Raw genomic sequence first — 27,500 nt, 5'->3', positions numbered from 1 at the left:
TAATAATTCAGGATGTGTCTCTAGTGTTGGTCGACCGGCATCTGCTTCACCTGCCCCAAATGCTAATGCAGAAATCAGAGATTTAGCTGAAGCTAATAAGTCTGTTCAGCAACAGGCACCACCTGCCAGTATGTCCACTAAGAATAGCAAGATGCCAACAAAAGCATCAGCACCTGACACCACAGCTAAAGTAAGTGAAAGTAATCTGCCACCTGCACCCATGTACTTACCTCCGAGTGAACAATTTTGTTCTCCATCCTTGGCATACACAAGCAGCTTTATGCCCTATCAAGTTTCAGAGAGTCTGGCTTTATCACATTTACACTTGCATGGAAAAGGTCCCGTATATCCACATCCCGTTTTGCTATCTAGCAGCAGTCTTTATCCAGGGCCGATGGCATCCAAACCAGCTATCCCTTATAGTATTCCATCTAACAGAGATTACATGTCATATCAAGACACACTGAGTATTGTGCACCCAATCTTGTTACCCTCTTCCACTGTAGAAATGAACAAAGATGAAAAAGCAGACAGAAGATCTAGATCTCACGAGAGACCAAGGTATGAAGAACCCCTTGGCAGAAGCAGGCTATTGGACATATCTGACTCAATCCCCAAGCTAAACTTGGAAGTTCCTACAGACAAATCTTTGAAGTCTCATCAAAGCTCTTCATTAAATAACAAACCTGTTTTGAAAATGGACAAATTGCCTTCTTCTATGGAAAAGGACAAACAATATGACACTATTATGGCAATTAATGGTTTAGCTCCAGAAAAACACACTTTGAATAATCTGCAAAAGAGTGAACAGAGAGTCCCTCCACATAATACAGTTGTGATCAGAGAAGAACTTTCAAGGAACAGTGATTTCCATGATTCATTTCAAAATTCCAGACCTTCTCAACACTCACCTGTTTTCCACTATAGGCAAGAGAACATTTCAAGCACCCAAAACACAGATTGTAATACATCTGAACCTTCTGTTCGGTTCTTGGTGCCCAGACAGAGTAGTGAGGTCCAAAATCAAAATGAGCCTTTTAAGAGAGAGCAGGAAAACGAGCAGCCTTTTCCAATGCAAAATGGGCATACAGATACAGAAATGGCAGAGTCTGAGGAATTTGAAACAATAAATGGGAAACTTGTGAAGACCAAGTCATCAAAACTGACCAAAAGGATTGCAAACTCTGCCGGCTATGTGGGTGATCGATTTAAATGTGTCACTACAGAATTATATGCAGACTCAAGTCAACTGAGCCGAGAGCAGAGGGCTTTACAGGTTAGTTGTTAACAATGTGTTATATAAATAGAAAACATAGCTATGTGTGTAAGGAAGGTGGAGTTCATAAAAACTGGAGGGGCAAGCGCAAAAATGGTTTGTGAAAAAGTTTTTGTTCTACTTTTATAAAATGATTGAACTTGCTATAGAGAGAAAGGCACATTTAATTTTATCTCATCAGTTAAGTACTGCATTACAAATGATACTAGATACATGTTTTAAAAGCATCTAAAACTTTCATAAACCTTGAAACGCTGAGTATGTTTATCTTTTTTTGTTGTTGTGTTCAATAATAAATTAGATCTATATAGAATGTTGTGTGTTAAAGGGACAGTCTGCTTTATTTTTTTTTTACTACCCATTCACCAGCTTTGCATAACCAACATTGTTATATTAATATACTAATATAACCTCTAAGTTTGGCTGTTTCTAAACCTCATCAGGCCACCTCTTATCTCAGTGCTTTTTAAATATTGCACAACAACTAGACATTGCTAGTTTGTGTGTGTCTTACAGGTAAGATTGTGCTCACTCTTGTAGAGAATGATAATGGTTATGCAAGAACCAGCACAGATTGGTTAAATGCAAGACTGTAAAAAAACAAATAAGCACCAAGATAAGGGGCGGTCTGCAGTCGCTAAGATACAGGTAATCGTAAAGGTAAAAACATATTAATATAATATATATATGCAAAACTGGGAAATGGGTAATAAAGGGATTATCTATCTTTTTAAACCATAACAATTTTCAAGTAGACTGCCCCTTTTAAGCATTCTGAATCTTGAAGAAGCTACATTTTTCTTTCCTGGGGCAGTAGAAAGAGAACAACTTTCAGGATGACAGGTAGAGTTGCCACCCGTCCCTTAAAATACAGAACACTTATAAGTTACACATGCTGCAGGGTGTGCAGGGAGGAACATGAATAGTGCTGTCCAGAAACGCAATACATGTTCCTCCCTGCACACCCTGTGGCATGTGTAACTCATAAGTGTCCAGGAAAACATGGCTGAGGTGGCAACCCTAATGACAGGAAAAGTGAACAAACTCAGTCATTTTGGTATATTACAACATTTTACTATGCATAATTATACATTTTATGGGAATTACACTTTTAGCTCAGTATCCCCCATTTCAGATAACTTTTGTGTGCCAAATTTGAGAAGGATTTAGGTAATAAAGTGAATAAACTTGCTAGACATTGAAGAACGTTTCTTTATGCATATTGAAACTTCTATAGTTTTCTGGCACCATTTCAATCATTTTAAATTTGCATCGTATAGCAATTTAGATGTTTTTTCTAAGCTATTCCAACCAATAGGATGAGCACATGACTGAATTAGAAAAAATAAAATGTTTTAATTTGGGAAAAAACAAAACAACCTGCAAATCTCGTTAAACACATCCTAATTAATAGGCGTATAGAACATTTTCATGTGGTTTCTTACTAAGATTTCCATAGCCTTCATAGAAGCAAAAAGAACACGCCTAATGCAAATGTAAAACAAGGCATTTATTAATTAATATTGATAATGACTGTAATATGTCTGAGGGGAGTTTTTTGACTTTACTAAAAATATCAGTTCATGATCTGTGTTATTTAACATGTTCAAATTTGTTAGAGCCGGTAAAATTGTTTACTGGTATATGTGAGTAGTTAAAAAAAATTACATACTTAATTTCTTAGAACATGTAATTATTGTGCTACAATGTTCCTTTAAAAACTAGCATACGTGAACATTTAAATACTTCTGTTTAATTTGTGTACAAGTTTCAAAGTTTAAAAGTGCGATCTGAACTGCAATTTTAGCATTTTATTGTATAAAAAACAGTTCGTTTACATGTGAACTGACCAAGCACAAGATCTTCTACTGAAAAAAGATGTGCATGCCGCCAAGAAATGTCTCTTAAATACAGGGCCAAATTGATTTTCAACGGCATCAAATTGTTACATTTGAAAAATGTAAAAATCCTTTGAAAACTATCCTTAAAGTGTTTTCTAATTGATTGGAATATCAGTTATAAATTGTCCCTTGCAAGGTATAAGTATTGCTATTGTGGTACAAATGCATTTGAAAAATGTAAGATTAATGGATTATCACAAAAAGCTATGCATTGTGTTTTTTTTTTTTTTTTTGCAAGGGAATTCTGATGAATTGGAATGGGGTTCTGAAACCAAAATAGATGGTGAAGGGAAGGGGGTTGCAATTTTTTTTACCTTTTCTATTTGATATAATGTAATTTGCTGTTTTAAGTAATTTGACTTTTATAAATAAGGACTATACCATAAGAGAGCTGCAACAGCCCTATAAAGTAGATGAGTTATGACCTTGCACTGTCTAGCAAGTAGATCCCTTTAACTCAAGCGTTGTTGACCCTCACATAAACGGCACTTGAGTTAATGGAAACTATTGCAATTTATTAACTACAATGCTTCGAACATTTATAGTACATGTTGCAGACATTAAAGATCTGCACTCACTGGTCTATCCAATGAGACACAGTGCACCAATTGTTTCTGAAAACAACTTCCACTAAAATTGTAATTAGTAAATTGGTTTTATAATTATCTTCAATTGAATTTGACAACTTAGATGCTGATATACTATACATTGTATGTAGCTGTCATTATCTAAAGTTTTAAAACAATGAACCATAGCGTAATATTGTTCATATAAAATGTATTTGCTGACTTAAAATGGATGGATATTATCTAGATGATCAATTAAGTGCCCATTTTAATTACTTAGATGGAGGGATTACACGAGGACAGTATTTTAAATCAACCTGCTGCTTACTGTGAGGTCAGTTCCTAAAATTTTTATTACAAGATTCATTTGACTTTATCAGTTTTATTTTTTGATACTTGATGGGCTGTGGTTACATTGTCTTGAATTTCCTATTTTAATTGCTTTGCTTCTTTAGTCCGTGCTTCCACAGCATGTCATATTTTTGCAAATTATTTTGTTCTGTATTTATTCATTTTTTTATCAGTACAATATATTTCTTTTCTTTTTTCTTTTCTTTTTTTCACCTTCTGTTATAGTTAAATGTATATAAAGGCATTTTTAAAATATACCATCATATACAAAAAATAATAAATACAATGTGCCTAAGAGTATAGCACTGAATTTGTGATATCTTTCATGGATTAATGTTTGGTCCTTGTTTCTTTTTGTTCTAAAATACTTATTAAATGAAAAATGCCAACAGAGCCTTCAGTATACACCAATTGTCCTATATCTGCATGAAATAGATATTACTATAAAGAGCAATATGCATAGATATTGATCAAAAAATCCAGTATAAATCCTTTTAAAAACTAACTTAGAATCTCCAAGTTTAGCACTGTTGATTAGGTTAGCAGGAACACCCAGGGAAAGTGGCTAAATTTGCAGACACCCCCCCCCCCCCTTCCCTGCATATGAAAAGACAAATTATACAAACAGAAGCCAGCAGTAGACTGGAAAAAGCGAGGAGTCTGAAAATCAGCACAATGTTATTTAAAAATAAGCAAAGCTATACATTGTTACAAAAACACTCCCAGATGGGCTATAAAAATGGATCATCTACAAAACATGTATGCAAAGAAAAATTGGTGTATAATGTCCCTTTAACTTAATCCTTTCAATTTCAACATTGCTTAATGAACTCTCTGATATAAGCTCTGTCTGTGAGCACGTTGAAATACTTTTCAATGAATATTTGCATTGAAAAACAAAATATATATTATCAAGTAAACCTACTAATCTTTTCTTAGAGACACAAAACTCACCATGTTCCTGATTTATATAGGGTATACAAATTATAAAAACTTTCCAATTTACTGTTGAAGAAAATACCTACTGTAGGTAAGTATTGTGCAGGAGTCTGGATCACTATTTGGCAGCAGTTTTACAAGAAAGAATTCAACTGTTATATGTTTGACTACTAGATGGCAGCTGTGTCTGCACAACGTATACCTTTGTTAAAAGCATTTTTGCAAATCTGCTGCCATATAGTGCTTCTGATATGTACACACTACCTACCTAGGTATTCTCATCAACTAAAGATACAAAAAAACAAAGTAAATAAAAAAAAAAAATGCTCTATCTCAAATGTGTGTGTATATATATATATATATATATATATATATATATCCACACACATATAATAATATGTTTGGCTTAAAAACAAGCACAGACTTTGTAGGCTCTGTTGGCAGAAAGTTAGTAGAATTAAAAAATTTAATAAAATTATAAAGTATTAATACATCTGTTTTAAAAATGCTGAAAGTTTTAAAACTATTTTAATTATTGTTGCATATTTATATTCAATTAGATATTTAGAAAATATATTTTTCCCCTTTAAATGATTTTTTTAAAAATTATATTCCCTTTCTTTTTAGCGGGCAATGATGCGTTTCTCTGAATTGGAGATGAAAGAACGAGAGGACCCCACTCTAACCAAAGACCTGGAGACCTGTCAATTTAGTCAGTCCCAGTGGGTAGAACAAAAACTAGATACAGATAATAGGACAGCATCAGCCCCAATGGGAGAAGCATTCACTAACCACACTGAGGGTAAGGGGAACGGAATTCAGTGGTTCAGTAAAACCCGTTTGTTGTTGTATATAACTGTCACTTTGGTCTGATGCTACTGGGATGCACTTACTGTAATATAGATTCAGATAGATCATTTTGTTATCCGTTTCCAGGCATTGGTGCAATAAAGATCCTGGCGCTCTGGGACTAGATGATATTGAGAGATTGGGCATGTTGCCAGTTGCCAAATATCCCCTGCACTGGCCGATTGTTAGCTCTTTCTGTAAGTGCAGGAAGCAGTTTTATAGCTGAAGCATTAGTGTTCATTGGTAATGGTTTGGTAGAAGGGTGTAAGATAGGTGACAATTCCTGCTTTTGCTGTATTAGAGAGTCAAGCAGCAGATCTGACGACGTGTCAGCACATTTTCTGCAGCTTCGGTTGATATGAGATTCAGTGCACCAATAACAAATACTGGAGATTTATCATTATTAATTGCAGTTCAAGCTTCATTATCAGACTTTGCTGTCTGCTTAACATGCTGTATTTTCTTTATTTTCCCAGGCACAGTAAAAGGCCTTAAAATGCACAGGGCTTAGCTGTTTTTGTAGTATTTTATGCCTCAATGACACGACTAAAATGTGGCAAATGCATTCTTTGCTTGTACTCGTGGGCTGTACACTTTAAGGTTCTTCTGTGTTAAGAGACCTCTGTTACAGAAATGTTCCAATCCACAGCACCCATTCTAATGTGGCTTGAAGCAAAAAGCAATGCACTGTGATTGCTCATTTAAATAGCATTGCCCAGAATATCCCGCTGCAGTGATCTTAGGCATTGAGTGAGACATAGGAATGTGTTTCTGTCATTATAGAACCATTTTTTTCTGTGTAGCAATAAGCATAGCTTTAACAACTCATTTACTAGGTAACTGTTAGACAATAGGCTTTATGGATTTGCTAATGGGATAAGTCATATACAGTATATGTCATCAGAATGAAGCATAAAGGAGCATGGTCTTATTTGTAAATTGTGCAGTAGAAAAAAAGGATTTTAAAAAGGACCGTAAAGTCAGATTTAAAGTTTCAAGATTTCTATAGGGTATACAATTCTAGAAACCTTTCTGGTTTAATTATTTTAACAAAATTGTTTTGTACTCTTTGGTGTCTTTTGTTGAAGAGGAAACCTAGACAGGCTCTGGAGGGAACAATTGATTTTAAGCATTGTATGACAGCGGTGTTTGCAGCAATGTTTGTAGCAGTGTTTGTACATTGTTGCAAACACTACTGACAACAATTCTAGACACACATGCTCCTGAGCTCTTATGAGCCTACCTAGATTTACTCCTCAACAAAGGATAATAAGAGAATCAAGCAAATGTAATAATATAAGTAAGTTGTAAAAAAAAATAAAAAATGAATACAGTGCTGCCTTCTGTGATATGCATTTGTTTCATTGTTGGTTCATCATAGATATAAATACATCCTCACAAAACTTTTTTTTTCTTTCTATCCTGTTATCATCCCAAAGTGTCTTCACATTTTCTGATCCTGTTTCGGGATTTCAGGGCATCATGAGAACATCAGCAAAGCTGTTTCTAGTTGCCCAGGAGACTTGTAAATGTTGCTATGGCGATGTTTCTGTGGAGCGGTCCCTCAGTACAAGCATGATAGATTGTGTGATGCATGTGCCGTGTGAGTCATATGATTGTTCTGAGATCAAATGATCGAATGATCTAAGCAACTGGCGTGCATGTATCACATCTGTGCCAGTCACGAGTGCTGCAAAAACAGCAGAGGGACAGGCACATTTAAAATCATGAGGCTTCAGCAAGAGATTTAGAGCCGTTGAGGGCAGTGTATAAACTAATGTTACCATTTTTTGTTAGCAAAGCACATTGATGTTGAATAAAAAGAGAAGCCACTTGTTTTTGTGTACATACTCGATTAGTAAAATCATTTTACATGAAGGGGAATTCTAAAAATCAACCACTGGAATTCTTAGGTCATTTATAGATGTAAATCTATAAAGCAAATTCATTTTGCACCAGCATTGAGTTAAATGTAGTGCATCATTATTTTTATTTCATTAATTGAAGTCTGGCAATGCTTATTCAGAAAGTGTTGTGTTTGACAGTGAAGGTGTTTCTTCTGTGCGATGCATACAGTAGTGAAATCATTTCTTTTCATGCTTACCTGAGAAATGAAAGGACTGTATCTACAAAAAAAGGCTTAAAGGGACATTAAACACTTTGAGATGGTAATATAAAATCATAAATTGTATATAATAAAACAACTCTGCAATATACTTTATTTATTTTGTCCTCTTTGCCTCTAATTCCATTCTGAAATTGTGAGCTTTTCAGTTCCTGTTAGAAATGGAAGTGCAGAACACTGTTAAATCCAGCACAACCATTGGCTGCACACTCTAGTGACCTATTTATAACTGTCTCTAATTGGCCACAGCAGAGAAGGTAACATAAGTTACAACATGGCAGCTCCCAGTGTTTTATAGACACTAAAACTTTACACTTATTTTGTCACTTTTTAAACAACTAATGAAACTTTAAAAAATACATCTACATGTTAGTCATGTACTAATCTTTTCTTTGAATGCATCATTCTATCTAGCATGTATTTAGTGTTTAATGTCCCTTTAATGTAGTCTTTTGTGAATTTTGCTGAAAGTAGTAAATATAGTTATAAATGCATTTTTAAGATAATATTGTTGTTGAGCAAAATAAGTAATGAAAATACATTGCAAAGTGTTTTACTATACATAAAGGGCCATTAAATTCAGTTGTATTGCATAATCAACACGTGTGTAATAGAAAGACAATTTAATAGCACTTACTCTGAATTTTGAATGAAATTCATTTTGTTTGTAACATTTCAAAATTTACTTTAATTTGTTTGGCCCCCTGTATGATGTGACAGACCACAGCCAATCACAGACTCCTATACATATATACTGTTGACTCGCACATGCTCAGTAGGCGCTGGTGCTTTTGAAGTGTGTTTATAAAAAGACTCCGCACAATTTCATAATTGAAGTAAATTGGAAAGTTTGTTAAAACCGCATGCTCTATCTGAATCATAAAATTTAATTTTGACTGTAGTGGCCATTTAAACATTATAAGGAGAATGAAATATATGTGTGTAACTTACGTTTATTATATAATTGATATACCAGGATATAATGAGGTAGTTACCTTTTGTCACCATAATTAGACTATCTAAAATCACCATTTCATCTTGATTTTAGGTAGAAACATATTAAAAGATTCTATATGATAAACATTGATTACTCTACTTCCTTTTTAGCTGATTTCAAGAACACAGTTGTCAATTCATTTGAAATTACAAAATGCCAAGAGAAGGAAACCCCATCTAAAGACCAATGCCAAATAACTGCTTATTGTGATAGAACAAATCTGAAGCTAGAACTCTCAAACGACAGCTACAGCCAAGGGCTTCATGTAGGGGTGAAAAGGAAGCAACCTTGTGTGTCTTCGCCTGATGAAACCTGTGAGGAACAATCTTGTGATGACATAAAAGGAAAAAGACCAAAGATTGGTAAGCAGAGCACCAATTGACTTAGCACTTCAATACCAACTGTTCTTATTGGCCAATTAATCTGTTGTAGAGTATGGCTGGCACATTCCTGAAGTGTTTGCTTGCAAGGAAGTGTTAACATGCAATTAGAATTGATTTGGGTTAAGCCATCCTTGGGAAGCTGGCTGCAACTTTTTGTAAAACTCATAAATTCCATTCTGACAAGATTTTAAGTTAAACCGCATGCACTTCTTCTTTGCATTAAATGCACAAGAAAGTTATTTTTATACATGCAAAGCAAACATCCACAGTTAAAGGGAGTAGTAGTGCAAAAATGGCATGCTCTAATTCATTAGAAAATGTCATTTTTGCACTATTCATACTTTTTGCATTTTCTCACAATTAAGTATTGGACAAACACATACAAACGTGCTACAAATACTAAGTAGTTGTTACATTTGGTAAATTATGCTTCTCTTTTCATAAGATGAGTGGCCTGAGAGGGACTTGACAGATACGTCCAGTAGAGCTTTGGAAGAGTCCCACTGTAACGAGGTCACCAACCTCAAGGTGTGCATTGAATTAACAGGCCTCCACCCTAAAAAACAACGACACCTACAGCACCTTCGGGAACTGTGCCAACACAGCAGGAAAGATGTACCCGAAACCCAAGAGGCCAAAGAAAATGAAATCAGCTTGAAAAACTGGGAGGAAGACCGCTCAGTCAAAAAGAAGTCTGAAGGCAAATGCATGAATGGCCTGGATTGCTTAAAAAAGAGCAGCCCCGAAGAAGGTAATGCAAAACCTGCCGAGATCTGTTGTGTGTGTACATATTGATTATTTGGTTATTGATTTGATGGAAATGGGGTGGATGAGGAAGATTGTTCTTTTAGAATCTATATTTATTTATTTTTTCTCCTGCTGTGCAACATTTAACTTTACCTTTTTTTTTGCTTCCCTTATTCCCTTTTGTCCTGTTCAGATGCGTCTCCTTCTCAACACGCAAAATTTTTTTCATCTGGTTGCCCAAGCAGCAAACGTCAGAGTCAGCCTAATTCCACCGCTGCGAGGTCAGCAGCCAAACAGCAGAAGATCAGAGAGGCCCGAAAGGCGTACGTGCACTGTACAGATGAAGAGAGGGCTCTCCAAGACACATCATTGCCGGAGGATTATACAGAATGTGAGAAACCCTCTGGAAAACGGCAGTGTAAGACAAAGCACATGACTCCACAGGAGAGAAGGAAAAAAAGACCGTCTCTAGCTGAGGATGACAGCACAGATATGGGAATCGTAGAGGAAAAGGTATTTAGAATGTTATTGTTTGTCACACAAGGTCTGAATAATCCTAGACATTTATAGATGACTGTAAGTTAGTGATTTATTTGTGATAGTACAAGCAAATCCATTTACTTACACACCTAAGAGATAATGTGCTGTAAATATGTGTTTGGGTCTGGTTGCTTTTAATGTAATGCTTAAAGAACTGCACATTTATTCAGCGGTGGTTTGCAACATATTCTGAACAGCAGGCATTATTTCACAAGTGAAAGGATTAATAGCACATTGGGTGTTAACTACATTGCAGTGCAACTGAAAGGTCACACCGTTATGGATTTGTAATATTTACTGCTTCTCCATAGACATGTTGGAGTCATTCATTTTATTTTATTACACTATGTGCGCTTGATTATATTTGATAGATTTTGCATTCATTTCAAGATTTCTCCTTGTTTTCATATTTTTTACATTATTTGCTGCCTGTATATTTCATGCTTTTAATATTTGTGTCCTGATATGAGCTATAGATATTAACAGCAGTCACGTCATGGCTTAGAATAGTGTGTAAAATCCTATATTAATATTTCAACTATCTAGAGCTAGAGTTGATTTCTGCCCCTTTGTCTTACTAATTTTCATCTCTCTTTATTGATTGCTTCTGTAGCTTCCGAATATTTGTCTTGTATTTCTCTGTAGCTAGGTGCCCTTAATGTGTCAGACTTGAAATGATCTGACCCATAATAGCTTCAGCTTTAATTTTTTTGTTAGATCTATTAAAATCATGACAGGAACTCCAGTTGTCACCATTTCCCTGTGAACATGAACTAAGCCATATTACTCACAAGCTCAGTGTATAGAGTGGCACCCTGCCCCTGGTGGTTATGTATTGCTGTAGAAGTCATTTCTATATTTTATTGCCCACTGGTCTACAGCTGTATTATTAGTCACTCGACTGTTTACTTTTTCTAGGATCTCAGTGCCCCTTTATAAATTAGGCCAAAATTTCAAGTAATAAATGTAAAAAGTAATGAATGTATTACATTATTAAAAATTAAAAAAATTGCACAGTGCACTCAGTATTAACCATTGTGTAATTAAAAGCTTTAACCTCTACAAATGATGACTTATTGACAGGTGTGCACAAAGGGTATCCGAAAACAGACAGAACTGACCCCTGAGGCCTCCCCAGCAGCGCCAGAACAACTATTGCCTATATCACAGTCATCACAATGCTCCCCACTTCCCAGCATCCTTCAGGAAACCACACCAAGCCGACCTATGCCCCCAGAAGCACGACGGCTCATTGTCAACAAAAATGCTGGAGAGACGCTCTTACAGAGAGCTGCACGTCTTGGTTATGAGGTAAGAGTCTGTATGATTTGTTTAGACAAAACACAGGCAGCTCACACACAGTAGGTAGACGTTCTAAAGCTACATCTGGACAAAAATCAACACACTCCAGCCTGTTTGGTTCTTATTTTATTCTGTGGACACCATTCCCTACATCACGTCTCTCCATTCTTTAGGGGATAGGTTCTATAGAATAATGTAAGAATACGTTAGACTGTAACTATGATGGCAGCTTAGTTGCATAGCAGCACCATTGCAGCCCTCTTTGACAGCGAATTCTAATTTGTAAAATAATTACATGCCCTCTTTCTTTTGAGCTTATTCACAAATCTGTATGTGAAGTGCATTTAAGTGTTATCTCTTTTAAAGAAATACTGATGTAAAATGCTTTATTAGCTATCTAAGAATTGCTTTGCTATCAGGAACAATAGACCCAGCAATTCTAGTGTTTTGCACGGATTCTTGCTTAAAAAATAGCCCTTTTTTAATACTATATTAACATCATTTTGAAGTTTTCTTACTTTTTTATATTTTAAATTATTTTAAAACCTTTAAAAAAAGAAAGGCCAGTAAATGATGTTTGCACGGTTTAGCTAAGCAACAATACTGACTTTTTATTTAATAATATTTATAATAATGCTGCAAACATGCTAGTCATCCTGTGGTGGGAAAGTGATCTGTATGCTGGTGCTATAAGAAAGTACCTGATACTGACATGAGACAAAGGTATCACTTTCCCTGAATGGGTCAAGCACCTCATTAGCTTGCGGCTTCTCACTTTAGTCTGTTGAGTGTAGCTTTGCTTAACCAAAAGCTTCATGCTGTAGCCTAGCTACCAACTTTAAGATCAGGTGTGGCCAGATTAGTGTGGTCTTCCCGATTGGTTTAAATCCGAATGAATAAATGGTATTGAGCTATTCCTCGTCTCTCCCTCCCCCTTCTGGCTAATAAGAAGCCACAGCGCTTGGCAGTGAATCAACATGCACAGCGTCTCTGAGCATTCTCCTTAACCTTTATAGATCAGCAGAGCAGGCTTCCTGGATCTGAGAGTTTCTCAGAAATGGCAATACGCTTTACGTGCAGCCTGGATATTGGTTTGCCTTGAATGCAAATTATCCGGCTCAGCTACAGCTGCTTCTTTTCTGCAAAACGCTTTTCATATTTTTTGCTAACAGAGATCCATGTCTATCTACAAAGGCACATGCACTCTTTATAAAGCTTGATATATTTATTTTTTCTAGCAAAAAAGGTGTTTTTTGAGATTTGTGATATTCTCACTTAGAAAATAATAACTTGCCACCGTAGTTATTAATTTATTTTAAGGCAATAATGGACTGACCTCTATTAACTTTTTCCAGTAGAATGTCACTGTACCATTGTGCAGCTCTTATTTAGAATGAAACCCTAAATATGGATATACAGCTACTAAGTGTTATGTCCTGCAACTACTGATATCGCATGATTTATGGTCTAGATCTATTTCTATTTTTTATTTGCAAAAGGTGGAAACTATGCTTAGCTAGATTCATTATACTTTGGTGACCCTTGTGAGCTGTAAAAGAGAGGGCTCTTCCTTTTTATACAAATGGCCTTCTGCTTTAGAATTTGTCATTTGACACAGGGTTTTGCAGAGATTTACGCATTTGCTATGTTCCTATAGCATAACCTGTATAAGCTTCACTTTCTACTTGAAACGTAGGGAAATCATCTGGTTAAACAAGTACACATTAAAGGAACATAACCTCCAAAAAAGGCTTTAACTTAAAACTGTTAATTTTGATAATAAATAGAATAGGAAATGCAGAGCTTTCCCGTGGCATGTAAGCTTACTGGTTGACAAAGAACACTCCAGCGCTCTATTAGTTAAAAGCGACGTCCAAAGCATTTAAGCAAACAAAGAACGCTTTAGAAAAGCAAAACTGTAATACATTTTAAAATTACATAAATGCCCCTTAAGTATATGAATGGGAACATATATAGTTTATAAATCGTTGGTTTGCCTTGTGTTTAAACCTAGAACTAAAAAAAAAAAAATGGGTGCCATCGACTTAAACAAGTCTGTGAGATTCAGGGTCATTTATTCTTTTGATGAGATTCATTCCGCAACCTATCTGAGTTTTATCCCCTGTATTTGCGCAATTAGAGAGGAAACGCACATGCTGAGTCAGTTATTTCATACTGTCTGACACCCACCCCCCAGTTGTGTAGTTCAAATCAATAGCTTCAAATTAAGACTTTGGTCTTTTGTGTTAGTGCAGAGTACTAGAATTTGAATCCGTGGAAAGTTCTCCTCTGTGAAAAGCACAATTGGGCTAAAAGAGGCAGCTCCCAGGTGGTGACTTGCCATAGAACAAACTACTGAGCCATTGTTCATTCTTTTTGAGCGTTTCACTTTCTTTGTTTACATGGCTAAAATATGCTGACATATTTTGTGTGACAGTGATTTAGGGACTTTCCACGAACCTTTGTTTTGTCTTACGTATGTGGCATTAACTGACCAATCATACTGCTAGAAGTGCACATGTAGCAACACTAATTCATGTATCTACTATAGAGAATAACATTTCACAGTAATTCTGTACAGGAAATCTGTTGCAGTCTTCTCTAGCAGCTATGGAGTTAATCATAAACAGTTTTGTGTTATCACTTTAAATACAGTGGCTATAAATAAACACATTTTCTGTAAATAAATATGTGATGCATTAGTTTATTTCCTTACAGGAAGTTAGAGCTGAATATTTTTTTTTTCCTCAGGAAGTCGTCCTATATTGCTTAGAAATAAAGTCCTGCGATGTAAACCACAGAGATAACGCAGGCTATTGTGCCCTGCATGAAGCGTGCGCTAGAGGCTGGCTAAGCATTGTGAGGCATCTTCTAGAGCACGGGGCGGATGTGAACTGCAGTGCACAGGATGGAACCAGGTCAGTCAGCTATTTTACTACTTTTCATTGTCAGATGCTGTTGGATGCTTATTAAGTATTCCTGATAGTTACAACATTTAACTAAATGATATTGCTTTATTTTATAGGATAGTTTTTTTTTTTTAGAACAGATAAAATCAGGATACATGGTTGGTTATTATTTTCTTTGTGCTGATTTTCACATGCTGATCTGTTGAATAAACATTGCACTGCTGGAAAATGTCACGTCATCCCACAAACTGATGGCACTTAAAATTAATTAAAGGGCCGTTACACAAACCCCACCCCCCCCCAAAAAAAAACAATAAAATATTAAATCATGCAGAGTGTTTATTTTGCACTTTTCTTATAATTGAACTTTGAGATGTGTTTAGATTCAGACACCTAACACAGCAACATTCACAGTGTAACAGCTCAGTTATATCTATCCCCACAGCAAAATAAATAAGATACATATACTCAAGGGTTATGTGACTAGACTGATCAGAGACAGCAAAGCAATGGAAGTTTCAGGCTTGGTTTTTGTATTTATCCCTTTTGCAATGTGGAATTGCTTTTATATACTATGTGTTTATATATACAGTATATATATGTGTGTGTGTGTATGTGTATATATAAACAATTCCTATGTTAGAACTACTAACCTGCAGAAAAAATAGCTTTTCTCCATGAATATGCATGGGCTCTGACTGACTCGCCTTTTTATTCAGGCCGATTCACGATGCTGTGGAGAATGATCATTTGGAGATTGTGCGTCTTCTGTTGTCCTATGGAGCTGACCCCACGCTGGCAACGTATTCTGGTAGAACAATCGCAAAGATGACTCACAGCGAGGCTATGGAAACCTTTCTCACAGGTCAGTTGAATACTTAGACCTTTTCCTCCCTATTCATTATAGTTTAATGCAGCAAAACCCCTGTGTCCCTAGAGCATGTGTTTTAATGGTGAGACTGTATTAATTATCGGTGTGTGGTGTTTAAATCGTTACCACCCCCATAACCTTTTGTAGTATTTATTTTTTCATTATTATTGTTATTATTAATAAATGTTTTTTAAACCAATGGTTTATTTAGTTTTTGTGCTAACTTATGCTCAAACACCAACAATATTTAGCTCATATTTGCCTTCTATATTTCTTTCCTCCGTGCCCTTACTTGTTCTGGAGCAATAATGTATTGCACTGAGGTGTGTGACTTTAACAGTATATTAACCCCTATAGCTAGAAACACTCCTCAAAGGGACATGAAACACAATTTTTACTTTCTTTCATGATTTAGAAAGAGCATGCAATTTTAAACAACTTTCTCATTTACTTCTATTATCTAATTTGTTTTATTCCCTTGCTATTCTTTGCTGAAAAGCATATCTAGATAGGCCCAGTAGCTGCTGATTGGTTGCTGTACATAGAACCCTCATGTGATTGGCTCACCCATGTGCATTGCTATTTCTTCAACAAAGGATATCTAAAAAATGAAGCAAAGTAGATAATAAAAGTAAATTGGAATGTTGTTTAAATTTGTATTCTCTATCTGAATCATGAAATAAAAAAATGTGTGTTTAGTGTCACTTTAAGTGCCTATTAGAGCATTTTATTACTACACTAGAATGCCCTTGGTTATATTCCTAACATGACGTTTTATATGTTTGTGCTGAGTAAATACAATACTATAAAACGGTTACAGTGCTTCTACACAGTCTGATCCTATATGTACCTACATCCCCAGATAAATTATACGTCATCCAGCCATTTGTCAGTAGGTGTTATGTTCCTTATTAGCTTTCTCCAGACTGAACAGAAATTGATCTATAGCCACCAAAAATGATAAAACATACAGCTCTTTCTCAAGATCCACTTACAGCTTTTTGGTTTCAGTACGTAAATATAGCTCCTTTTATTAATGCTACTAGGCTTTTCAGTTGAAAGGTTTTACAGCGAAGCTTGATCAGGTGAAATCAGAATATGTGTCTGCAGCATCGGCAGTAAAATTACAGGGCACTGACACTCACTGCTGCTCTTGCAACCTGTCTACAGCTGCACACAGTGCACATTCCAGTCTTGTTTACATTGCAAAGCTCCTGTATTTACAAAGGTTTTGATTGATTTATTTGTGTTGTTTTAGAGCAAGGGTATCCAACATTTTTAGATCAGGGGCCACATTTTTTTTTCTTGCGACCACAGGATGTTCTAAACAAATGTTAGCTGAGCATTTCTCATGCTAGCGCAAGTGGCACAGACCTATAAATATATAACCATGTATGTATTGGAGAACAGGAATAAACCTGCTGTAGACAGGCGCGCTCTTCCCTAGCTTCAGCTGAATGAATTGCATGGTTGGGCACATTTGAAGAAGCAGAATCAGAAGAGTGTGAGATTATGAAACACACTATAGCACTGCATATTATAACTGTTTATATGTGACATATACTGTATATTCTTCTTTGTAGATAATTGTAGTCGACTCTAAAACACAAACCAGCAACACTGAATTCCATATTTTTATTTATGAGATACAAGCTCACTTATAGTGCTGTAATTTAGTTTCTAATAAAGACGTATTAAAATGAGTATGGCTGTATCAGATAGGAACAATCATTTCTTTAATACGTATATTACAGTGCAAGAAAATTGCTGTATTTCACAGCTTGCGTTCCTTCTAGTAATTATAATATCAACCACCAAATAATAATAATATTACACACACACAGTCTGTTTTATCAAGGGCATTTGTCGATTGTAAGACAGTGGGAGACATTTGCTGGCAGACTCTCTGTGCAGATGTGACTGCATTTATTTTTTTTCACGCTAACGACTGCTAAATTAGGCAGCGAGAGTATGTGCTCTTATCTGTCGCATCATGAAGAGTCCCAATGACTGGATTCAAATCTGCTGTAACCCATAGGTTTAATAGCTCTTATGATGTCTGTGCCAAATTCTTTGTCAAATGTTTACACTGTAGAGCATGCTGTCTGCTTGTTTTGTGTTTAACTAAACAGGATTATATTACTAATGATGAATACACTGTACAAACTTTATTTCTATATGGAGACACAGTTTCAGCTTCTGAGATTCAAATCTCTGTATGTCCGAAACAAATGTATTAAATCCTATGCTTTTTAAAGGAATATGAAACCCAAAACATTTATTTTATGATTCAGACAGCGCATAAAAATTTAAAAAAGTTTCCAATTTCATTCTATTATCAAATTTGCTTAGTTCCTATTGTATTCTTTGTTAAAGATATAACTAGGTAGGGGTCTGCAGCACTACATGTAAGGAAATAGTGCTGCCATCTAGTGGTCTTGCAAATGGATAACGTTCTTGCAAAACTGCTGCCATATAGAGCTCCAGACATGCGCCTGAGCTTACGCCCCTGCTTTTCAACAAAAGATACCTAGCGAACAAAGAAAATATGTTGATAGTAAATTAGAAAATTGTTTCAAATTGTATGCTCTTTTTGAATCATGAAAAGAGAATGTATGGGTTTGCTGTTCCTTTAAAGTATAGCTTATGACAATATAAGAAAAGCCAACACCTGAAGATTGCTTGGTTTTATTTGGAAAGTGATCTATCTTAGGGACTTGAGCTCGCTTTTCTGGATGCTCACATCTGGATACGCCAGCACAATGATAAAGCTGAATCAGTAGTCTCATGCTTGTATATAAAACAGTTGTGTTTTTAGTGGCACGTGTTTCAGTGATGTCATTAGCAGAAATGTAAATCATCATTGTTATTTAGTAATAAAAAATGCTGTCTGACAGGTAATCTCCATGCTAAAACACCACAATGCCCTGCCTATCTTCTCTGATGTGAAACAGAACTGGAAAGGGTGGGGGTTGGTGCTAAAAGAGGCGACTACATCATTATAATAAAGAAGAATGGCACATCCAGCTGTGTGTTTTTGTTCTGATCAGTTTGTTTTTGTTCTTCCTTCCCCAGAGTATTTGACTGACCTGCAAGGGCGAAGCTGTGATGATCCCGGATTGTGCTGGAATTTCTATGGCAGCTCTGTTTGTGGTGAGACTCCCCCTCCCTATTTAGTTTATATAAAGAATAGAAGTTATGGGGAATATTTTGTATTATAAAAAACAATAAATAGACTGCCCAATCTTGTTTATAAAAGTGAGTGTTGCTAAACCCCTCTTTCCTATTTATATTACTTAAAATGTAGTACCTTTTTTTTTTTTTTTTTACATTTGGAGCTTTTTGCAGATCTTTGAGTTAGGACTTTTTATGCAAAATTAAATATTTTTAGGAACATTAAGGATTATTTACTCTCTAAGTGGCTTTGGTTATTTGTTTTAGAATATTTTATGTATAGCAATGTTTAATAATAATAATATATTGTACTTGGTACAGAAATATTTTTTTTATTTCATAGCGCTATATAGAGGGTACAATAAATAAAGACAATACAGGGTAGGCAGACTGTGACATAAAGCTTACAACATTCATTCATTCATTCATTTGAGCATATTTGTTAAAATTGAATTCCTTTCTTTTACCATGTGCTTAACCATTGTAAAGTGGTTGTATGCAGTCAAAATTGTTCATCCAGACACTCATGTGCCACTGCAAATGAGGATGCAGCTAATGAGCCAATCTGGGTCAGGCATACATATGCAGCCTTTAATCACCAGCTGCATCTGGGGTTAAACACATCATATTATGGGAATTCATTTAATAATAAAATAGGAAACTTTATTTTGCCAGTGGAATTACGTTCTGCTTACATTTAGAGTGCTTGTTCAATCAGTGAGTGACTGTTAGAAAATAAAGTCTAGAACTGACATTTATTAAAAATCCATTTCTAAAAATCAAGCAAAGGCTGGTGGCTGTATAAAAATAATTATGTTTTCAGTCTGCAATACAGAAATGCACCAGAAGTGCATTTATCATGCATTAGTCCAGCTTTATTTGGGAGCTTGAGTACAGTAGCATCTTAAAAATATATATTTTTTAAACAGATGCTTCATTCAAGGGAGGTTGTATGGTTCTGATTAGACGTGCACATTTGGAGGTTATGAATGCGGAAGAAGGTGGCCACTCTCAGCTTTCGGCTCTGTTTGGAGCAGGATTTCTTCTTCTGAAAGTGCAACAGGCTGAGATCTGTGCAAATCCACATCTTAGTGTGTTGCACTTTCACAAGGAGAAATCTGGCTACCGCCTTCAGCTTTTGTTTGCATCTGAAACCTCTGAATGCGCATGTCTGGTTCTGATAAAGCATTCAATTTAAATAGACTCTTAAGTTTACTTCTGTTATCAAATGTACTTTGTTCTCTTGGTATCTTTGTAAAATAAAGATACCTAGGTAGGCTCAGGAGCAGCAGTGCATTATTTGGAGCTAGCTGTTGATTGGTGGCTACACACATATGCCTCTTGTCATTGGCTCACCAGGTGTGTTCAGCTAGCTCACAGAAGTGAATTGCTGCTCTTGAGCTGACAATGTGTTTAACCCACTTGCATAGTTATAGCATTTTATTTCTCCAATGTTGCTTGCATATGTAATAGAACATTTACAGTTTAAAAAGAAAGTTTGTTAGGAAATGGTCTAAACAAGTGTATGGTGATATAGCAGAACATTCTAGGGCTTAATAGTAACATTCACTTTCTATTTTTAACAAAGGCATTCAGATGTCACACAAGTTACTGAAAAGACGTATATTAAATGTTCTTTAAACATCAGTAGTTTAGGATATGTTAAAGAAGCCTTCTAGTAATTTTAACATTTTTATATGTTTTCCATAAAAATGACTTTGGCTAATAGTGGTAGAGGGTCAGAAATCTAGAGTAGCAAGCGCACACTGTTTAAGATGCAGCCAGTGGTGTTTGTATATAGATATATAAGGAGAATAAGGTTGTTGTTGTTTTGTTTTTTTGTATATGACTTTATTTAAAAAAAATGTTTTTATGTTTTCTGTCCCTTTAATGGAAATCGCTAACCACAGAAGTCATTGCATGGTTACAAATACATTTCTGCCTCTTTCTGTAGATTCTAAGGAAGAGTCTGGATTTGATGTTCTGGCAAATCCCCCAGGCCCAGATGATGATGATGATGGGTTCATAGATTCCTATGAGTTTGAGTTCTCTGATAGCCCTTTGCTGCCATGTTATAACGTTCAGGTGTCTCTATCTCTGGGGTGAGTAGACATATTTATTATATATACAAACACATTCACAGCAAATATTCACCTTCTGCTCTTTCTTCTGTTATGTGTGATCAGTCCACGGGTCATCATTACTTCTGGGATATAACTCCTCCCCAACAGGAAATGCAAGAGGATTCACCCAGCAGAGCTGCATATAGCTCCTCCCCCCTACGTCAGTTCCAGTCATTCTCTTGCACCCAACGACTAGATAGGATGTGTGAGAGGACTATGGTGATTATACTTAGTTTTTATGACTTCAATCAAAAGTTTGTTATTTTACAATAGCACCGGAGCGTGTTATTACTTCTCTGGCAGAGTTTGAGGAAGAATCTGCCAGAGTTTTTTTACTATGATTTTAACCGGAGTAGTTAAGATCATATTGCTGTTCTCGGCCATCTGAGGGAGGTAAAGGCTTCAGATCAGGGGACAGCGGGCAGATGAATCTGCATTGAGGTATGTAGCAGTTTTTATTTTCTGAATGGAATTGATGAGAAAATCCTGCCATACCGTTATAATGACATGTATGTATACACTTCAGTATTCTGGGGATGGTATTTCACCGGAACTACTCTGTTAAAGGTCACTAATCCTTTTAATAAGTATTTATCATGTTAAACGTTTTTGCTGGAATGTAGAATCGTTTACATTGCTGAGGTACTGTGTGAATAAATATTTGGGCATTATTTTCCACTTGGCAGTTGTTTGCTTTTATTTGTGACAGTTTCGTTTCTCTTCACTGCTGTGTGGGAGAGGGAGGGGCCGTTTTTGGCGCTCTTTGCTACGCATCAAAAAAATTCCAGTCAGTTACTCTTATATTTCCTGCATGATCCGGTTCATCTCTGACAGATCTCAGGGGTCTTCAAACTTCTTTGGAGGGAGGTAGATTCTCTCAGCAGAGCTGTGAGAATTTTTATAGTGACTGTGAATAAAAACGTTGCTTTGTATTTTTTATGTCAAATTTAATTATTGTTATTTTACTAATGGGAACAAACCTTTGCTAAAAGTTGTGTTGTTTTAAAGTTTGATGCTATAACTGTTTTTTTCAGTTCATTATTCAACTGTCATTTAATCGTTTAGTACCTCTTTGAGGCACAGTACGTTTTTGCTAAAAAAGATTATAACCAAGTTGTAAGTTTATTGCTAGTGTGTTAAACATGTCTGACTCAGAGGAAGATATCTGTGTCATTTGTTCCAATGCCAAGGTGGAGCCCAATAGAAATTTATGTACTAACTGTATTGATGCTACTTTAAATAAAAGTCAATCTGTACAATGTGAACAAATTTCACCAAACAGCGAGGGGAGAGTTATGCCGACTAACTCGCCTCACGCGGCAGTACCTGCATCTCCCGCCCGGGGGGTGCGTGATATTATGGCGCCTAGTACATCTGGGCGGCCATTACAGATAACATTACAAGATATGGCTACTGTTATGTCTGAAGTTTTGTCTAAATTACCAGAACTAAGAGGCAAGCGTGATCACTCTGGGGTGAGAACAGAGTGCGCTGACAATGCTAGGGCCATGTCTGATACTGCGTCACAGCTCGCAGAGCATGAGGACGGAGAGCTTCATTCTGTGGGTGACGGTTCTGATCCAAACAGATTGGACTCAGATATTTCAAATTTTAAATTTAAATTGGAGAACCTCCGTGTATTACTAGGGGAGGTCTTAGCAGCTCTCAACGATTGTAACACCGTTGCAATACCAGAGAAACTGTGTAGGTTGGATAAATACTTTGCGGTACCGGCGAGTACCGACGTTTTTCCTATACCTAAGAGACTAACTGAAATTGTTACTAAGGAGTGGGATAGACCCGGTGTGCCGTTCTCACCCCCTCCAATATTTAGAAAGATGTTTCCAATAGACGCCACCACTCGGGACTTATGGCAAACGGTCCCTAAGGTGGAGGGAGCAGTTTCTACTTTAGCTAAGCGTACCACTATCCCGGTGGAGGATAGCTGTGCTTTTTCAGATCCAATGGATAAAAAATTAGAGGGTTACCTTAAGAAAATGTTTGTTCAACAAGGTTTTATATTGCAACCCCTTGCATGTATCGCGCCGATTACGGCTGCGGCAGCATTTTGGATTGAGTCGCTGGAAGAGAACCTTAGTTCATCTACGCTAGACGACATTACGGACAGGCTTAGAGTCCTTAAACTAGCTAATTCTTTCATTTCGGAGGCCGTAGTACATTTAACCAAACTTACGGCTAAGAACTCAGGATTCGCCATACAGGCACGTAGGGCGCTGTGGCTAAAATCCTGGTCAGCTGACGTTACTTCTAAGTCCAAATTACTTAATATACCTTTCAAGGGGCAGTCTTTATTTGGGCCCGGTTTGAAAGAAATTATCGCTGACATTACAGGAGGTAAGGGCCACGCCCTACCTCAAGACAAAGCCAAAGCTAAGGCTAGACAGTCTAATTTTCGTCCCTTTCGGAATTTCAAAACAGGAGCAGCATCAACCTCCACTGCACCAAAACAGGAAGGAGCTGTTGCTCGTTACAGGCAAGGCTGGAAACCTAACCAGTCCTGGAACAAGAGCAAGCAGGCCAGGAAACCTGCTGCTGCCCCAAAGACAGCATGAACCGAGAGCCCCCGATCCGGGACCGGATCTAGTGGGGGGCAGACTCTCTCTCTTCGCCCAGGCCTGGGCAAGAGATGTTCAGGATCCCTGGGCACTAGAGATCATATCTCAGGGATACCTTCTAGACTTCAAATTATCTCCCCCAAGAGGGAGATTTCATCTGTCAAGGTTGTCAACAAACCAGATAAAGAAAGAAGCGTTTTTACGCTGTGTACAAGATCTGTTATTAATGGGAGTGATCCATCCGGTTCCGCGGTCGGAACAAGGACAAGGGTTCTACTCAAACCTGTTTGTGGTTCCCAAAAGAGAGGGAACTTTCAGGCCAATCTTAGATTTAAAGATTCTAAACAAATTCCTAAGAGTTCCATCGTTCAAAATGGAAACTATTCGGACAATCTTACCCATGATCCAAGAGGGTCAGTACATGACCACAGTGGATTTAAAGGATGCTTACCTTCACATACCGATCCACAAAGATCATCACCGGTATCTAAGGTTTGCCTTCTTAGACAGGCACTACCAGTTTGTAGCTCTTCCATTCGGATTGGCTACGGCTCCAAGAATCTTCACAAAGGTTCTGGGTGCCCTTCTGGCGGTACTAAGACCGCGAGGGATTTCGGTAGCTCCGTACCTAGACGACATTCTAATACAAGCTTCAAGCTTTCAAACTGCCAAGTCTCATACAGAGTTAGTTCTGGCATTTCTAAGGTCGCATGGATGGAAAGTGAACGAAAAGAAGAGTTCTCTTCTTCCTCTCACAAGAGTTCCATTCTTGGGGACTCTTATAGATTCTGTAGAAATGAAGATTTACCTGACAGAGGACAGGTTAACAAAGCTTCAAAATGCATGCCGTGTCCTTCATTCCATTCAACACCCGTCAGTAGCTCAATGCATGGAGGTGATCGGCTTAATGGTAGCGGCAATGGACATAGTACCTTTTGCACGCCTACACCTCAGACCGCTGCAATTGTGCATGCTAAGTCAGTGGAATGGGGATTACTCAGATTTGTCCCCTACTCTGAATCTGAATCAAGAGACCAGAAATTCTCTTCTATGGTGGCTTTATCGGCCACACCTGTCCAGGGGGATGCCATTCAGCAGGCCAGACTGGACAATTGTAACAACAGACGCCAGCCTACTAGGTTGGGGCGCTGTCTGGAATTCTCTGAAGGCTCAGGGACTATGGAATCAGGAGGAGAGTCTCCTCCCAATAAACATTCTGGAATTGAGAGCAGTTCTCAATGCCCTTCTGGCTTGGCCCCAGTTAACAACTCGGGGGTTCATCAGGTTTCAGTCGGACAACATCACGACTGTAGCTTACATCAACCATCAGGGAGGGACAAGAAGCTCCCTAGCAATGATGGAAGTATCAAAGATAATTCGCTGGGCAGAGTCTCACTCTTGCCACCTGTCAGCAATCCACATCCCGGGAGTGGAGAACTGGGAGGCGGATTTCTTGAGTCGCCAGACTTTTCATCCGGGGGAGTGGGAACTTCATCCGGAGGTCTTTGCCCAAATACTTCGACGTTGGGGCACACCAGAGATAGATCTCATGGCGTCTCGCCAGAACGCCAAACTTCCTCGCTACGGGTCCAGATCCAGGGATCCGGGAGCGGTTCTGATAGATGCTTTGACAGCACCTTGGAACTTCGAGATGGCTTATGTGTTTCCACCCTTCCCGCTGCTTCCTCGATTGATTGCCAAAATCAAACAGGAGAGAGCATCAGTAATTCTAATAGCGCCTGCATGGCCACGCAGGACTTGGTATGCAGATCTAGTGGACATGTCATCCTGTCCGCCTTGGTCTCTACCTCTAAGACAGGACCTTCTGATACAGGGTCCATTCAAACATCAAAATCTAACTTCTCTGAAGCTGACTGCTTGGAAATTGAACGCTTGATTTTATCAAAACGTGGTTTTTCTGAGTCGGTTATTGATACCCTGATACAGGCTAGGAAGCCTGTTACCAGAAGGATTTACCATAAAATATGGCGGAAATACCTATACTGGTGCGAATCCAAAGGTTACTCCTGGAGTAAGGTTAGGATCGCTAGGATATTGTCTTTTCTACAAGAAGGTTTAGAAAAGGGTTTATCAGCTAGTTCATTAAAGGGACAGATTTCAGCTCTGTCCATCTTGTTACACAGGCGTCTGTCAGAAAATCCAGACGTCCAGGCTTTTTGTCAGGCTTTAGCTAGGATCAAGCCTGTGTTTAAAGCTGTTGCTCCGCCATGGAGTTTAAACTTAGTTCTTAACGTTTTACAGGGTGTTCCGTTTGAACCCCTTCATTCCATTGATATAAAATTGTTATCTTGGAAAGTTCTGTTTTTAATGGCTATTTCCTCGGCTCGAAGAGTCTCTGAGTTATCAGCCTTACATTGTGATTCCCCTTATCTGATTTTTCACTCAGACAAGGTAGTTCTGCGTACTAAACCTGGGTTCTTACCTAAGGTAGTCACTAACAGGAACATCAATCAAGAGATTGTTGTTCCATCCTTGTGTCCAAATCCTTCTTCAAAGAAGGAACGTCTTCTACACAATCTGGATGTAGTTCGTGCCCTCAAGTTCTACTTGCAGGCAACTAAAGATTTTCGCCAAACTTCTTCCCTGTTTGTCGTTTATTCTGGACAGAGGAGAGGTCAAAAAGCTTCTGCTACCTCTCTCTCTTTTTGGCTCCGTAGCATAATACGTTTAGCCTATGAGACTGCTGGACAGCAGCCTCCTGAGAGAATTACAGCTCACTCCACTAGAGCTGTGGCTTCCACTTGGGCCTTTAAGAATGAGGCCTCTGTTGAACAGATTTGCAAGGCTGCAACTTGGTCTTCGCTTCATACTTTTTCCAAATTTTACAAATTTGACACTTTTGCTTCTTCGGAGGCTATTTTTGGGAGAAAGGTTCTTCAGGCAGTGGTTCCTTCTGTATAATGAGCCTGCCTATCCCTCCCGTCATCCGTGTACTTTTGCTTTGGTATTGGTATCCCAGAAGTAATGATGACCCGTGGACTGATCACACATAACAGAAGAAAACATAATTTATGCTTACCTGATAAATTCCTTTCTTCTGTTGTGTGATCAGTCCACGGCCCGCCCTGTTTTAAGGCAGGTAAATATTTTTTAAATTATACTCCAGTCACCACTTCACCCTTGGTTACTCCTTTCTCGTTGATTCTTGGTCGAATGACTGGGACTGACGTAGGGGGGAGGAGCTATATGCAGCTCTGCTGGGTGAATCCTCTTGCATTTCCTGTTGGGGAGGAGTTATATCCCAGAAGTAATGATGACCCGTGGACTGATCACACAACAGAAGAAAGGAATTTATCAGGTAAGCATAAATTATGTTTTTCCCTGTCTAAAAGTTAAGGGCTTAAATCCCAATACAACTTGAGTGAATATTAAATCATGAACTATTTTACCGTTTAACCCGTTAAAATATACAAATTATAAAGGAAAATATATGTTTATATATTTAAATCTTTCAGCCTTTTCTCTATCAAAAACATAATTACTCTTAATAAATAAAGCAATGCTGTCTATCAGTTCTGCACTGCTTTAGGATAAACCATGTCACTGTTTGGGTTTACACAAATGCCAATATCTATCTGGTAATGTTATGGAACAATGTATTGTTATTGTACAGATCCCAATAGTCTCATAGACTGATAACTAGTTTCTCTCACCTGCATCTCCGTCACTACGCATTTGTTGATTGAAGAGCAATATTCATATTATTATCTCACATAACTGAAATATTTTTCTTTCTGTCTCATATATATATATGAACCGTTTTCTGTTTAATTGTCTATAGAAGGGCATTGTCTGCCTCTATTCCCACATGTCTGTTCATCCACAAAATGCTGCCCCAGTTCATTTAAGC

The 27,500-nt window shown here is 37.4% G+C and overlaps 1 protein-coding gene across 4 annotated transcripts in view; it reads left to right on the top strand.

Annotated features, from left to right (window-relative positions):
* Positions 1-27,500, top strand: part of BCOR (BCL6 corepressor) — a 299,651-nt gene that overhangs the window by 267,729 nt on the left and 4,422 nt on the right. For 3 of the 4 annotated variants that reach the window (XM_053706476.1, XM_053706474.1, XM_053706473.1), the window contains exons 4-14: positions 1-1,276; positions 4,024-4,077; positions 5,661-5,835; positions 9,115-9,366; positions 9,833-10,138; positions 10,328-10,647; positions 11,758-11,985; positions 14,728-14,894; positions 15,605-15,750; positions 18,832-18,909; positions 20,885-21,032. The exon at positions 1-1,276 is cut by the window's left edge and continues 1,481 nt beyond it. In XM_053706476.1, the coding sequence (XP_053562451.1) occupies positions 1-1,276; positions 4,024-4,077; positions 5,661-5,835; positions 9,115-9,366; positions 9,833-10,138; positions 10,328-10,647; positions 11,758-11,985; positions 14,728-14,894; positions 15,605-15,750; positions 18,832-18,909; positions 20,885-21,032 (3,150 nt within the window). The remainder of the gene's footprint in view (positions 1,277-4,023; positions 4,078-5,660; positions 5,836-9,114; positions 9,367-9,832; positions 10,139-10,327; positions 10,648-11,757; positions 11,986-14,727; positions 14,895-15,604; positions 15,751-18,831; positions 18,910-20,884; positions 21,033-27,500) is intronic. The other variant, XM_053706477.1, reaches the window with a different exon arrangement.

This window comes from Bombina bombina, chromosome 3 (assembly GCF_027579735.1).
Source record: "Bombina bombina isolate aBomBom1 chromosome 3, aBomBom1.pri, whole genome shotgun sequence".
NCBI lineage: Eukaryota > Metazoa > Chordata > Amphibia > Anura > Bombinatoridae > Bombina > Bombina bombina.
The sequence above is the reverse complement of the archived record's forward strand: the minus strand, read 5'-3'. Positions and strand labels throughout refer to the sequence as shown.